The sequence below is a fragment of the Anolis sagrei genome, chromosome 3 (assembly GCF_037176765.1).
Source record: "Anolis sagrei isolate rAnoSag1 chromosome 3, rAnoSag1.mat, whole genome shotgun sequence".
NCBI lineage: Eukaryota > Metazoa > Chordata > Lepidosauria > Squamata > Dactyloidae > Anolis > Anolis sagrei.
In genome coordinates, this window is record NC_090023.1 from 172,647,920 (window position 1) to 172,662,533 (window position 14,614).

A 14,614-nucleotide genomic window follows, 5' to 3' on the forward strand; every position below is an offset into this window, starting at 1 on the left:
AGGACAATCATCATATCACTCAGAGAGAAATTTCAAGCATAAACGGTATTTCACAAGAATGTGTGGGTCACATTATTGCTTTGCTTGGCTATCAGAAGATCTTTGAATGATGGGTACCCAGGATGCTGACGCCTGAATTGAAAGCGCACAGACTTGAAACTCCAGAGACTAGATCTCACCACCGTACAACATCCTCCATACAATCCAGATTTAGCACCATCTGACTTCCATCTGCTCCTAATAATGAAAGAAGATCTACAGGGACATCATTATGGTTCTGATGAAGATGTTGAGAGAACTGTGAGACGCTGGTTGCGGAAACAGAGTGTCAACTTCTTCCGTGACGACTTCAGAAAACTTGTTCATTGTTGGCAGAAATGTATCCAATTGTCTGGTGATTATGTGGAAAAGTGAATAGTGGTAGTTAAAGAGCACATTCTAAGGATTATTTCTGCATTTGATTTATTAGGATATTCCCATCTGAACCCATGTAATGAAGGTGGAGGCATTACTTTTCATTTAAACCTCGTAGTTGGAACTTATTCTCAACAATGAATAAAGCATACCTGTATTCCATATTTTCCTACTCAGGGGCAAGCCTACATGTTCCATCTTCCTGAGTTGTAAAACAAATGCATTCCCATCCAACAGTATCCCATCTTTTCTAGTTTCTAGAAAAAATCCTGTAGGTTGGATGGGCATCCTGCCTCCCTGGTCCAAGGGGAAATATTTTCTATGCCCTCTCTGTTTCCCTCATCCAAATAAATTGCTGAGTCTGGGGTGGGAAAGCTAGAAACAGCCTATTCTTTGTGGGAGCCAAGAACACAGTATATTACTCAGGATTGGCAAAAGGAAAGACTTAAATTTGAAGTTCTATAAGGCACCTGTGGCATCTGATGCGGGGCAAGAATCTGCTAGAATATTAATGCTTTGAACTCTCCTGTTATAATGTTTTGCTAAATATAATTGAATTTTATGCCAACATAGAATCATAGAATCATAGAATCAAAGAGTTGGAAGAGACCTCATGGGCCATCCAGTCCAACCCCCTGCCAAGAAGCAGGAATATTGCATTCAAATCACCCCTGACAAATGGCCATCCAGCCTCTGCTTAAAAGCTTCCAAAGAAGGAGCCTCCACCACACTCCGGGGCAGAGAGTTCCACTGCTGAACGGCTCTCACAGTCAGGAAGTTCTTCCTAATGTTCCTAATGTTTCCAGAAAATTATATTAATTAACCTGCTGAAAACAAAATCCATTTTATCCCTAAACAGTTAGAGATGGTAGTGCAGAACACAAAGGGATCTCTTAATAGCTGAATTGCTTCCTGACCCTCCATATTTCATATTTTCAATTCTTTTGGATCCCCATAGTTCCTCTTTTTAAAATCCCAGTAACTCTTAACTCCCCATAACCTCTTTGCATTTCCTTTCAGTCTGACCTGGAGGGCTATTTTCCAGTAGTCGGGTAGTCAACACTGCTGGATGAAAGGCTGGCCGGTTGTCGTTGTCATCCAGAATAGCCACCGTCAGGGTAGCAGTGCTGTTGAACTTCCCAATATCCATTGCAACCAGCAGAAACTCTAAGACTGGATTTGTGAAAACTTCTCTGTCTATCGTCTGCCCTCGTTTCACCAGAATGGCACCTGAGGGTTGTCAATGTCAGTGGAAAAAAGACAAATACTAAATAAAGACAAAAACCCCCAAAGTTTTCTCAACTTCTAATAACTATGTACTATAACTGCCAACAATAAAAAGCAGAGTTCATAACATTTAAAAATACACAAACTCCAAAACAAAAAAGAGTGCTAAAACCCTCCTTTCCTGGGATTCTGACGTTTTTGAAGAAAATATGCTTTTGTGGGTGCACACCACACACATGCCTCATGCTCTCTTTGCATTCTTAACAAAAAAAAGTGGGGGGGGGGGATTCCATGCCTAATCACTCTGAGCTTAGATTGGCTTTCTTACCTGTTTCATTGTTGATGGAGAAGAGATCCACTGTTGCTCCAAGGAGCTGGTATGTCACCACTGCATTGACACCCTGGTCATTGTCCAAAGCTAGAATTGGTCCATTAAGGACCGTGATGTGAGTACCTGAATGAAGCATGGAGGTTTCATTAACAAGGGTAACATCAATAGATTTCCTTCCCACCCCCATTCCCCATGGTCAACAATGAAAAATGAAGGCATGAAACAGGGTGAAGGCCTATGAGACATGATATCTGGTGTAACCTTGGCAGACTGAATCAAGACGTTCCCTGGAAGAAGCCTTACAGCCCTGCTAAAACAAAACACACACATTCATCAACCATATTCAGAATGAAAGGGCATTTACATGAAATTTCACGTTCTAATGAAGGGGCCAAAAAAGGACAGACTATATCTTGTGTATGTGTACATGTGCCTTCAAGTTGTCTGTTGATTTATGGCAACCCCATAAATTTCACAGGGTTTTTAAGGCAAGAAATATTTCCAGTTTCCTCCTCTGAAATGTAGCTTACTGCACCTGGTCTTCTTGAGTGATCTCTCATCTAAGCACTAAACAAGGCTGACCCTCATATACCCTTTTCTGTATTCACTTTGGTTTTGTTCAATCACATGAGAGAGAATGTGACCCCTTTGCCCTCTTCCTAGATAATTCACAGGCAAACAAGGACTTATTAGCCACTTTCCATAAATCCGATATTGTATGAATATGCCTTCAAGTTGACTTCTGACACAAGAAAACACTATGAATTTTATAGGATCTTCTTAGGCAAGAGATACTCAGAGTTACTTTTGACAGTTCCTTCCAATGAAATATAGCCTACAGTACCTGGTATACATTAGCTGACTTTTGTTTTGTTTTTATTTTAATGCATTATGTTTTAACTTTGTGCTCTTTGGGATTGTCCCTTTGTAAGCTGCCCCGAGTCCCCTTGGGGAGATGGAGGTGGGTATAAAAATAAAGTTATTATATTATTATTATACAAGATCAGATGGGATCTGGTTTTTCTTTATTTTTATACCCCACCTCCATTTCTCCGAGTCTCCTTGGGGAGATGGAGGTGGGGTATAAAAATAAAGTTATTATTATTATTATTATTATTATTATGCAAGATCAGATGAGATCTGGTGCCTTTAAGGTATTTATTTAGGCCTATACTACACCTTTCTAAAGCAGTAATTATTTTTGGAATTAAAGATTTACCTTTCTAATTAATGTCATATGTAATCTCACTCATATTGAGAAGTGTATGCACATGAAATCCTTAAAATTGTTGTATTCAGACTGGCAGGTGTACCATGGCCCAAGCGGGGAGTGGGGAGAAACACCTTGTCCTAGTATGATGTGGGGAGATATCCACCCTGTCTAGACAACGAGATATTAGATTTGAGAAGCAGGATAAGGAATAATCAAAGTGGAAGTGGAAGAAAGACCACAACCACTCCAGAATCCCCTCTAAGCCATTTTCAAAATGACTGCAGGATTGTTTATATCAGGGGTCCTCAAACTAAGGCCCGGGGGCTGAATATGGCCCTCCAAGGTCATTTACCTGGCCCTTGCTCAGGGTCAACCTAAGTCTGAAATGACTTGAAAACATACAACAACAACAACAACAACAACAACAACAATTCTATCTCATCAGCCAAAAGCAGGCCCACACTTGAAATACTACATTTGTTAAAATTATTTGTTAAAATTGGTTAAAATTATTCATTTTAATTATTTTTTAAATTATTGTATTGTTTTTAAGTGTTTTTTTGCACTACATGTAAGATATGTACAGTGTGCATAGGAATTCATTCATGTTTTTTTCAAATTATAATCTGGCCCTCCAATAGTTTGAGGGACTGTGGCCTGGCCCTCTGTTTAAAAAGTTTTAGGACCTCTGGTTTATACCATACTTCGCTGTTATCAACAAATAGAACTCAAAATTATTATCATATTATTTTTATTTTTTATTAATTCAAGAAAGGGAATTTTAAAAAACTACTCTCGTAATCCTTAAAATTCCACAGCTAGATTCATAAAAAAAAAGATTGCATAAAACTCACAAAGCGATTCTGCACTTTTACGATAGAAGAAAAAAAATATCACGCACTTTGGGAACCATAGAAAAATAAGAATAGTGTGCTCAATAACACAATAGGGTTTGTCACCAAGGATTTATGCTGCAGGGCCAGGGGTTGCATAGGTACACACACTTCTCAACATGCACTCCCACACATTTTTCAAGTGTCCAATAGTCTCCACTGTGATTGTGCTGGTACAGATGTACCAGAAGCTCCCACTTTATTTGCCTTGCATTAAGTGTTTGCTTGCAGCCCAAGGCTTGGGATTCTGCAGAAGGGTGGCTTCCTGTTAAAGTTTGCAGTTATAGGGCAGGCCCCCTGTCCATCATCATTAAGTTTTGGTTCCGCCCCTGTTCAGGACAATTGTGAAAGGAAGGGAGCCATTTTCAGTCAGTCTCAGCAAAGAAAGTCAATTTGCAGGATGTGTACAGACTTTCTCCTGTATAAAGGCTTCAACCCTTAAGACTTCCCGGGCAGTATTAAGAGCGTCTAAAGATTCCCAAAGGATCCCAGGGAAACAGCCTTACAGCCCTGAGGAATTTCGGAGGGAATAACAGCTTTAAACATCAAGAACTCCAGCTAAGTGACTACAGGCCTACTGGTAGGTCCACTCGGTTTTGAGACGCAGTTCAGCCCGGTAGTGGATCCACATCAGATAGGTTTAGGTTCACAGCTAGCCTGGGATAAGTTTGGAAAGGGATTTTCCTTTAGAGTAAAAGCAACAGTTAGAAGCCACCAGTTGCACAAAGCCTGGAAGCATTTGTTTAACCTTTTGAAGACAAAAGAAGTTTCTGTTGATTGTTCACCAATAAAAGACTTTCTTATATTTTACAAGCCCTCTAGAGACTGTTTATGGTGAAAATCCTGACGAATTTCTCTTCGGGCCCCCTGGCTACCGCTGGGCTAAAGTTACATGTCCTGTATTAAAGGCAATTTATTTCAATCCCAGCGCGCGACAGAACAGTGATCAAAACTACTGGTGGCTAAACATAAATTTCAAAAGTCAAGGAGCACTATGTCCATTCCACCTGCAATGAAGCTGATCAACTGAACTGCTGAGAAAAATAGGTGAGTTCCTACCAAATTTGGAAGCTCCACAAATGAAGGCTGCATGTGGTGCCTGGTCGTTCTCATGATAAAGAATTTTAGTGAAGTTTTTGTTTCATTAAAAATATCAACAAATGCCAAGTAGAAAACTTCCAACTGCTAAAATAAATGTAATGTTCTAGACAAATTATACTTTTCCTAGTTTTATCTTGTTCTACATTCCCCAAATAATACATCTTTAATGTGACTTCAATAGGGGCATCTTTTGTTGTTTGATATAGTACCTGATATGGTTTGCTCTGACCGGTGTAATACAACTTCACTGTATTTCACATCCCAATAGCCCCAGTTTTTGTTACTTGATTCAGCCAAATATTTTTTTTTTACTCTTTCACAGCAATATCAAAGGAATGTTTTCCATTTCCCTTACTTCTGTGTTTTTCGAACTGTTTCTCTTTTTCTGAAAAATTGGTTGAGGAAAATGACAAACAGGCAAGGGCTTGCCAAAGTGACATTGCAGTGGGAGAAGATCCTAAGACAGTATCCTAAATCAGCGTAACATGAGACTGTTTATCCCTCCCTTAGTGGCCACATTATACATCATAATACTGCAGTTTTCTCAACACGGATTTATAGTTTATTAACTACAGGAGGGTTGGGGCTGGAAAAGAAGTTTTAATTTTAACTTGGAGATTTGATGAAGAAAACACTCACCTGGTGGTGAATTTTCCAGCACTTCAGCTTGGTAAGAACTCTGAGTAAAGAGGGGGCGGTTATCATTTTCATCTGCTATTGAAATCACCAGCAACTCAAAATCCTAAAATTGGGTGAACAAAAAGAAAGAAAGAGGGGAGTCTTTCTTCAGATACAAAAGCAATATGCCGTTACTTTAGTTGTTACAGTAAGTTGTAGCAGGACCAAGGGAGAAAAAAAGCCAGCGTGCGTCCTTCTCCCAGTGTGTGGAGAAGGAGGGGCAATGCAGGGCGTGCACTTCCTAACGCTGGGAAAGGGATGCGCAGCAGCGTTGCTGGGTATGCGGGAAAAGAGGCCTCATGCATGCCTCTTTTCCCGCATGTCCTGCAACACTGCTGCACGTCCCTTTCCTGGTGTAAGGAAGTGCGCACCCTGCATCGCCCCTCCTTCTCCGTGCACTTCCTAACACCTGGAGAGGGACGCACACTGGCGTTTTTGTCTCCCTTGCCCTGTGAGGAGGAGGAGAAGAGGCCCAATGGGCACTTGTGAGGGAAGGAGGGATGGAGAGCGAGCTGCCTCTTGGTGTTCTTCGGGGCAGGGGCACCTCAAGCGCTCCTCAAGAGCGCCCCCCCGAGGCGCGCGCTATACACAAAAGCGTAATTTGTGTACCGTGTCGAGCTGCCTCTGTCACTGTATTACACAAATGCCTTGTAATAAATCACTTGCAATACTAAACAGGGAAGAGAAGTGTATAATTACCCGCCTCGCGTTGCGTGAATTTTCTGGGTTGTCCTTCACTGTCACTGTCAGTCTATATTCTGATATTCGCTCTCTGTCCAAAGGGTGGTTTACATAAACAATCCCAGTCTAGTTAAAAAACAAAAGAGAAAAATGGGATGTGGAATCAAAAAGATTGCATTGTTTTGTTTGGCATCTATAGTAAGAAGAAAACAGTAGCACCAGTGCAACATGGGCTTGGAGTAAAAACAGGAGAAATGACTCTTAACGCTCTTGTAAGATAAAATAAGAAAAATTATATTTATTGTATCAGGATATTCAGAATAGGAATTGAGCTATACAAAAACAATTATATTTTGGTTATTAGAATCCCTCTAAAATAGCATCCATATGTGTGTATAAGTTGGTAACCACGGATGCTCCTTCCGTGACAAAGGAAAGAAAGGGACTATCTAATTTCTTAGGAAGGGGGAAGTTGTACTGCTAAGAAGGAAGCAAAATGGTTGAGGACATAGATCAAGGGAAGATACAGAGAGGTGGCAACAAAGGACAGGCATTCTCTAGAGTCCCCTCTGTCATTTATCATTCTATAAAAGCATTGATGTGTCTTTGCTTCCAACAGTTTCATGATGACAAGTGACTATAATAGCGATGCAATGAGGAAGTTTTGAGTGGTATCATTTTAAGAGGTTTATTTCTCTCCCTAGATCAGAGTGGTTGGTAAGGCAACAGTTGTTGCTTTATGAATCTTGTCACAGGCATTCTGTCAGCATGTTATAGAATCAAAGAGTTGGAAGAGACCTCATGGGCCATCCAGTCCAACCCTCTGCCAAGAAGCAGGAAAATTGCATTCAAAACACCCCCAACAGATGGCCATCTAGCCTCTGTATAAAAGCTTCCAAAGAAGGAGCATCCACCACACTTCGGGGCAGAGAGTTCCACTGCTGAACGGCTCTCACAGTCAGGAAGTTCTTCCTCGTGTTCAGACAGAATCTCCTTTCTTGTAGTTTGAAGCCATTGTTCCATGTCCTAGTCTCCACGGAAGCAGAAAACAAGTTTGTTCCCTCCTCCCTGTGACTTCCTCTCACATATTTATACATAGCTATCATGTCTCCTCTTAGCCTTCTCTTCTTCAGGCTAAACATGCCTAGCTCTTTAAGTCGATCCTCATAGGGATTGTTCTCCAGACCCTTGATAATTTTAGTCGGCCTCCTCTGGACACATTCCAGCTTGTCAATATCTCTCTTCGATTGTGGTGCCCAGAATTGGACACAATATTCCAGGTGTGGTCTAACCAAGGCAGAATAGAGGGGTAGCATGAGTTCCCTGGATCTAGACACTATACTATAGCCTCAACGTTCTGTCATTAGAGTATATGCTCGCCCCCCGTCGTGGGAAAGCTTGATTCCACAACCCCCACTATAATGAGCCCTCCTCCGCAAATAACCTGCTTCTCCTTTATCTCACCTGAGTTTCTAATTAGTTTTAATTAGTTTTTCTTTTAATCATTACATGTAGCCCGCCTATTGTCACTGTGATTATGCTTACTGTAATTTTATATTGTTATGTATTCACATGTTTTATGTAATTATGATGTTGTTGTTTATTGTTTGCGTTTTCGGTTTTACTCTGTTGTAGTTTATTGTTTGGGCTTGGCCTCATGTAAGCCGTCCTGAGTCCCCATCGGGGAGGTGGTGCTGGGATATAAATAAAGATGATGATGATGATGATGATGATTATTATTATTCCTATTTATGCAGGCCAAAAGCACATTGGTTTTTTTTTGCCGCCACATCACATTGTTGACTCATGTTTAACTTGTTGTCCACGAGGACCCCAAGATCTTTTTTACACATACTGCTCTCGAGCCACGTATCCCCCATTCTTTATCTTTGCTTTTCTTTTTTTTCTGTCGAAGTAATAATAATAATAATAATAATAATAATACTTTATTTATACCCCTCCACCATCTCCCCAAGGGGACTCGGGGCAGCTTACATGAGGCCAAGACCAACAACACATCAATAAAACAACAAGCAGTAAGCAAATAAAACAATACAATTAATATAACTCACTATAGGCAACAACACACAAAAATGTAGCGTATCTTGCATTTGTCAATGGTATGAACTCAGTGGTATGAACTCTGAGTGCTTGTGATGTGGCTTAGAAAGAAGTCTTACATATAGACAACAGACACCGAGTCATGCTGGCATAAAGCCACGCAGAATGTGAGAGGATCTATGCAATGGTAATGCAGAAAAAGAAGTGAAACCAGGTTTCAGAACCATTCTTTACTTTTGAATGTAAACAGATCCCCAGAAACAATGAACTTCTTGGTTTCTGGTGACTTTATTACAGAATCAAGTTCAAGCTTCTAATAAAATTAGGAGTAAAACATTCCAGTGGACAAAATCCTCAGCTATACTTACTATTAGACTCTTTTGAATGGATTGGAGAGGCTTCTTGTTAGCAAAAATGGGCTGCAGTGGTTCTACAGACAATTTACTATAGATTAAGAGAAGATGTTGCCTGTTGACTAATAGCAGCCCCATGAAATTCATAGGGTTTTCCTACGCAAAGAATACTCAGAGGTGATTTTTCCATGTTCTTCCTCTGAAATATCACCTACTCTCTTTCCCCCTCATGGATATATTTCCCTTTATGGACCTTCCTATGAATAATATGAACTATGGACATTGGGGGAAGGTAGGTGGGTTTACTCTCTGTATTATGATTTCTATATTTTCATATTTTTTCCTGTAATTCTATATTTCCCTTCATGTATTTGACCTTGCCCTGACCCTTTTGCCCCCTTCCGCTCGCCTTGGGGGAAATCTACAAGGAAGCTGCCCTGCCTCTGGAAAAGCAATCAGCAATCATGAAAAGACCCTTATCTTTGGACATTCTTTGCATGGGTAATAGTAAAGGAAATCCTTTTGACTTCGGAGTTGGGCCACCATTAGAATTCCCGTTTGGCAGACTTTTTAATCATATAACAATAGGGGGAATATGACCTTAGGAAAGTCCTCTTTACCTCCAAGCCATCTTTCTTTCAAATCTTTCCACTAAGAACATTCACAAAAGTTTCCCCTTTGTGCCCTATCTGATTGTACGAGGAAAACCCAGATTAAGCCATCAATGCTTATCACAGACCCATCTCAGGACAATAAAGTGGCTTCTCTGGAAGGCCGATCCCCGGACTCGATAAGCCTAAGGACATTAAAACTCCATAATCCACTGCAGAATGCATTGTCTCCCTTCATCCCGCCTCCCTCCCTTCTGATTCACTGGAGCGTCGAGGCAGCAGGAGCCTACTGATAGGCTCTGGCACCCCGCGAAAGCCCTGTGATTGGCCCTGATGCATGGGGGATGGCCAAGCCTCCTCCCAGCTATTTGCGCATCAGCCAATCCCCTTCGAGTTGGGCGGGAGGGGGGAGCAGGAATTTTGAAACTCACAACTATGTATTTTCTATAAAAATGGCCTTTACTTCTGTAACCACATGCTCTGCTTGGCGAATGATTGCCGCTCTGCATCCTTTTCAGCTGAATCGCTAATAAACCTTGGTGGCACTTCCTTCAATTTGGTCAGACCTTTTATTGGGAAAAATCAGGGATTGGGTGCTTCTCTCTGTCTTGCCAGGGTAACGAACTCTTTAAGGAGTTTGACTAGTCTCTGCCTCCTGGCAAAGACACCTAAATTCCAGCTCTATAACAGAAATAAGCCTGAAAGTTAGTGAAAGAAAGGAAAAAGAGGTTGATACAGAGCTTGCATTTGTGCCAAAAGTCATGATGCAGGAAACCCTGTGTGTATCCTAGTATGTCAAAAGAAAAAGGAAACCTGAAGACTTACAGTGCCATTGATATAGAAAGCATTGTCTATATTCCCTGCTGTGATGCTGAAGGTTAAAAGAGCATTCCTGCCATGGTCAGAATCCCTGGCAAAGATGCGGGTGACAACACTGGAGATGGGTGCATTTTCTCTGAGAGTGAGATTCATCGGCAAGTTCAGGAGGACAGGGTCATTGTCATTAATGTCCAGGACTCGCACTCCCACCACAACCTGAAACAGAGAGAGGAGGCAAAATGAGGAGCAAAGGAGGAGACCATTACGGTAACCTGAGACTGTGGCACAGCTGGCTGGGAATCAGCTGCATTAAGATCACTACTGACCGAAAGGTCATGAGTTCGAAGCCAGCCCGGGTCGGAGTGAGTTCCTGACCAAAATTGTGTAGCTTGTTGTCGACTGTTGCAGCCCGAAAGACAGTTGCATCTGTCAAGTAGGAAATTTAGGTACCACTTATGTGGGGAGGCTAATTTAACTGATGTACAAGGCCATAAAAATCTCCAGGAAGTATGCAAAGAATGCCCCTCCCCCCAAACAACCAAGACTTACAGTGGAACTGAGAGGAGGCACACCCCTGTCCCTGGCAGCAATGGTGAGGTTATAGAAAGCAATGTTTTCTCGATCAAGCTCAGCATCCTTCCGAACACGTAGCTCTCCTTCAACAGGGGAGATAATAAATTCTCCTGGAAAGACAGGAGGAGAGAAGAAGCAACAAGTAATGTGATTTGAAAGGAAATTTACTATTCAAACATTGCCGATATGAGCTTCAGAATCTCATCTCCCTCAATGTTTTTACCATGTAGAAAAACGAAAAATAGTTTTTTATTATTATTTTATCATAGTTCAGTACATTTAGTATACATTGTTTATTTTTCAGCAGATACATATTATTCAGTATAACCTACCATACTTTAACTTTTGGCATCTAGTGTTATTTTTCTGCTTATACATATTATCTATCCCTCACCGCTGTGCTCCCCCCCCCCCCTCACAAGCCACAGCTTTTACATATCATCTATCCAAAATTTCAATTCTTCTTGTGGAGGTAACTTTCCTTCTTTCTTTTTAAATCCCTTTTCAATAATTTTTTCCATACATCTTCAAAATCACTTTGTTTCCATATGTCTCTTTTAACTTTTAATATACATGTCAGCTTATCATTTACTGCCAATTTCCATACTTCCTTGTACCACTCCTCTATTTGTATATTTCTCTTTTCCAATTCCTTGCTATAAGCAGTCCTGCTATTGTTAATAAGTTTGTTATTGCATCTATATCCTCTTTTTTCAATGGTTTATTATTATATAATGATAATAAAGCTATACTAGGACTTATTTCTATTTTAATGTTCATTATATCTTATATTTCTCTAAATACTTTCTCCCCAAGATTATTTACATATTTACAATGCCACCACATATGAATATATGTTCCTGATTCTTGGCATTCTCTCCAGCAATTTTTGAGTAGTTTTTATTTATATTTATTTATTTATTTGTTTGTTTATTTACTGTCCTTGTATACCGCCGTTTCTCAGCCTAACTGGCGACTCAACGCGGTTTACAACAAAATATACAGTGCACAGTATACAATTAAAACCATAAAAACATAATACACAATATTACACGTAAATCACAATCCAATACATCTCCTAACTAAAATCCTGGTCCAATTTCATCATCCATATTACCAATCCGTAATCAACACATTCATTGCACCGAATTAACCAAATGCCTGCTTGAACATCCAAGTTTTTAGTCTTCTTCGGAATACCATCAGCGAGGAGGCTGATCTTACCTCCATGGGAAGGGCGTTCCAGAGCCGAGGGGCTACCACAGAAAAGGCCCTGTCTCTCGTCCCCGCCAGCCGCACCTGTGAAGCAGGCGGGATAGAGAGCAAAGCCTCCCCAGAAGATCTTAGGGTCCTGGTGGGCTGATAGGCCGAGATACGTTCGGATATTTGCTATTCTTACTGGAGTTATGTACCATTTCCATATTAACTTATAGTAATTTTCTTTGATATATTTTTAGATATCTTTGTCTCCATAATCGTTGCCACTTTGTTTCATTTATTTTTATCCCTAAATCTTCTTCCCAGACCTCTTTGAGGATGTTGTTGTTTGTTTTTCCTTCCTGTATTTCAATTATCATCTCATATACTTTTCTAATTATTCCTTTCAAAATTTCATGCTCCTCTACAGCCCTTCCATTTTGTATTATTTGTTCAAATTGATTAAGCTTACTTCCATTTTTATTATTTTGTACCCAGTTTTTGTTCTAATTGTATACAATGGAACCTGCCAGTCTCATTACTCTCAGTTACAGATGTCCAAAACAAAGTTAAAAAGCTAGCAGTAGCACAATTTCAAAAGCCAAGATTATTGTGATGGAAAAATGACAGGAAAAACAAAGTGGTGATATCTTGACATTTTGGTATTTTATAATGATTAAAATTTTAAAAATAATTAAAAATTACCCTGCCAGCTCATGAAGCAGGATTTTGAGAGAGAAATGTCAAAGCTTGGTAGGAGACTGCCCATAGGAACCACCATTGCTCCAAGCAATTCAACACAGACAAATTTGACAGATCCCATCCCATGTGTTTTTCCCTGCTTTCTCCCATTTCCACATGAATCATGAGCTCAGAAGATAGTTTCTCCCCATCTCCTGTCATCCCTGCCCCATTTCTTGACACTTCTAAAACAGTTCCCTGATGAAGCATCATGAATGACAGGCCACATGTAGACTGCCACAACAGGGCTATGTGGCTGGCCTGTGATATTCTGACTATAAACACAAAGTTGACAAAAAAAATAATTCAGAGAAGCACTAATTCTTGGAAAAAAAACTTCACATTCTCTGTGCACCTTGTAAAAACCAATAGTGGCTTTTTGCCAGCCAAGAGTACATTGAAATATGGTGTCCTACACCAGGAAGTGTAGCGATGGCCGAAAGAGAGGAGGAGCTGAGGAGCCTTCTAATCAAGGTGAAAGAAGAAAGCGCAAAAGCTGGGTTGCAGCTAAACATCAAAAAAACCAAGATCATGGCAACAAGAATGATTGACAACTGGGAAATAGAGGGAGAAAATGTGGAGGCCGTGATGACTTTGTATTTCTAGGCGCAAAGATTACTGCAGATGCAGACTGTGGCCAGGAAATCAGAAGGCGATTACTTCTTGGGAGGAGAGCAATGTCCAATCTCGATAAAATAGTAAAGAGTAGAGACATCAGACTGGCAACAAAGATCCGCCTAGTCAAAGCCATGGTATTCCCTGTAGCAACCTACGGATGTGAGAGCTGGACCTTAGGGAAGGCTGAGCGAAGGAAGATAGATGCTTTTGAACTGTGGTGTTGGAGGAAAGTGCTGAGAGTGCCTTGGACTGCGAGAAGATCCAACCAGTCCATCCTCCAGGAAATAAAGCCCGACTGCTCACTGGAGGGAAGGATACTAAAGACAAAGTTGAAATACTTTGGCCACATCATGAGGAGACAGCAAAGCCTAGAGAAGACAATTATGCTGGGGAAAGTAGAAGGTAAAAGGAAGAGGGGCCGACCAAGGGCAAGATGGATGGATGGCATCCTTGAAGTGACTGGACTGACCTTGAAGGAGCTGGGGGTGGTGACGGCCGACAGGGAGCTCTAGCGTGGGCTGGTCCATGAGGTCACGAAGAGTCGGAGACGACTGAACGAATGAACAATAACACCAGGAAGTGCAGCCCACACTACAGAAGTTGCCAGAATTGGCGAAGTAACCTTTCAAAAGTAATTTGTTCACTTACTTGTTACAGTGTTTAAAATCTAACCTGTTCCAAAACTACAAAAACGAACTGATTGTGTTATTTGTTACACTGCTACCTTTCCATGACTTTCTTTTCCTTTTCTGAGAAGAATTTATTATTGATAAACGGGTGGGGTTACGTACTGCATTGGTGGGGGATTTTTATTTTCCTCCTGTTATTATAGTAATTTTCTTTAACCTGTATTTATAAATTCTTTAGATATCTTTGTCTCCATAATTGTTGCCACTCTGTTTCATTTATTTTTATCCCTACATCTTCTTCCCAGACCTCCTTGAGGTCTGGTTGTGGAACGCGGCATTTGACAACTGATTTAATTCTTTGCCCACATGAAAGGAGGATGATGAATGGGATTGTGATGGTGTCGGACGATTTGGCTCTTTTAACTATGATGATAATGTTTTAATGTGTATAGTGCTGATATTTTAATCGTGTTA

General features: G+C 40.7%; 1 protein-coding gene across 1 annotated transcript in view; it reads right to left on the reverse strand.

Annotated features, from left to right (window-relative positions):
- Window positions 1-14,614, reverse strand: part of CDH23 (cadherin related 23) — a 648,000-nt gene that overhangs the window by 48,950 nt on the left and 584,436 nt on the right. The window contains exons 40-45 of the mRNA XM_067465691.1: window positions 10,932-11,065; window positions 10,389-10,598; window positions 6,557-6,664; window positions 5,819-5,921; window positions 1,970-2,095; window positions 1,441-1,644 (exon numbers count right to left, since the gene is read on the reverse strand). Coding sequence (XP_067321792.1) covers window positions 1,441-1,644; window positions 1,970-2,095; window positions 5,819-5,921; window positions 6,557-6,664; window positions 10,389-10,598; window positions 10,932-11,065 — 885 coding nt within the window. The remainder of the gene's footprint in view (window positions 1-1,440; window positions 1,645-1,969; window positions 2,096-5,818; window positions 5,922-6,556; window positions 6,665-10,388; window positions 10,599-10,931; window positions 11,066-14,614) is intronic.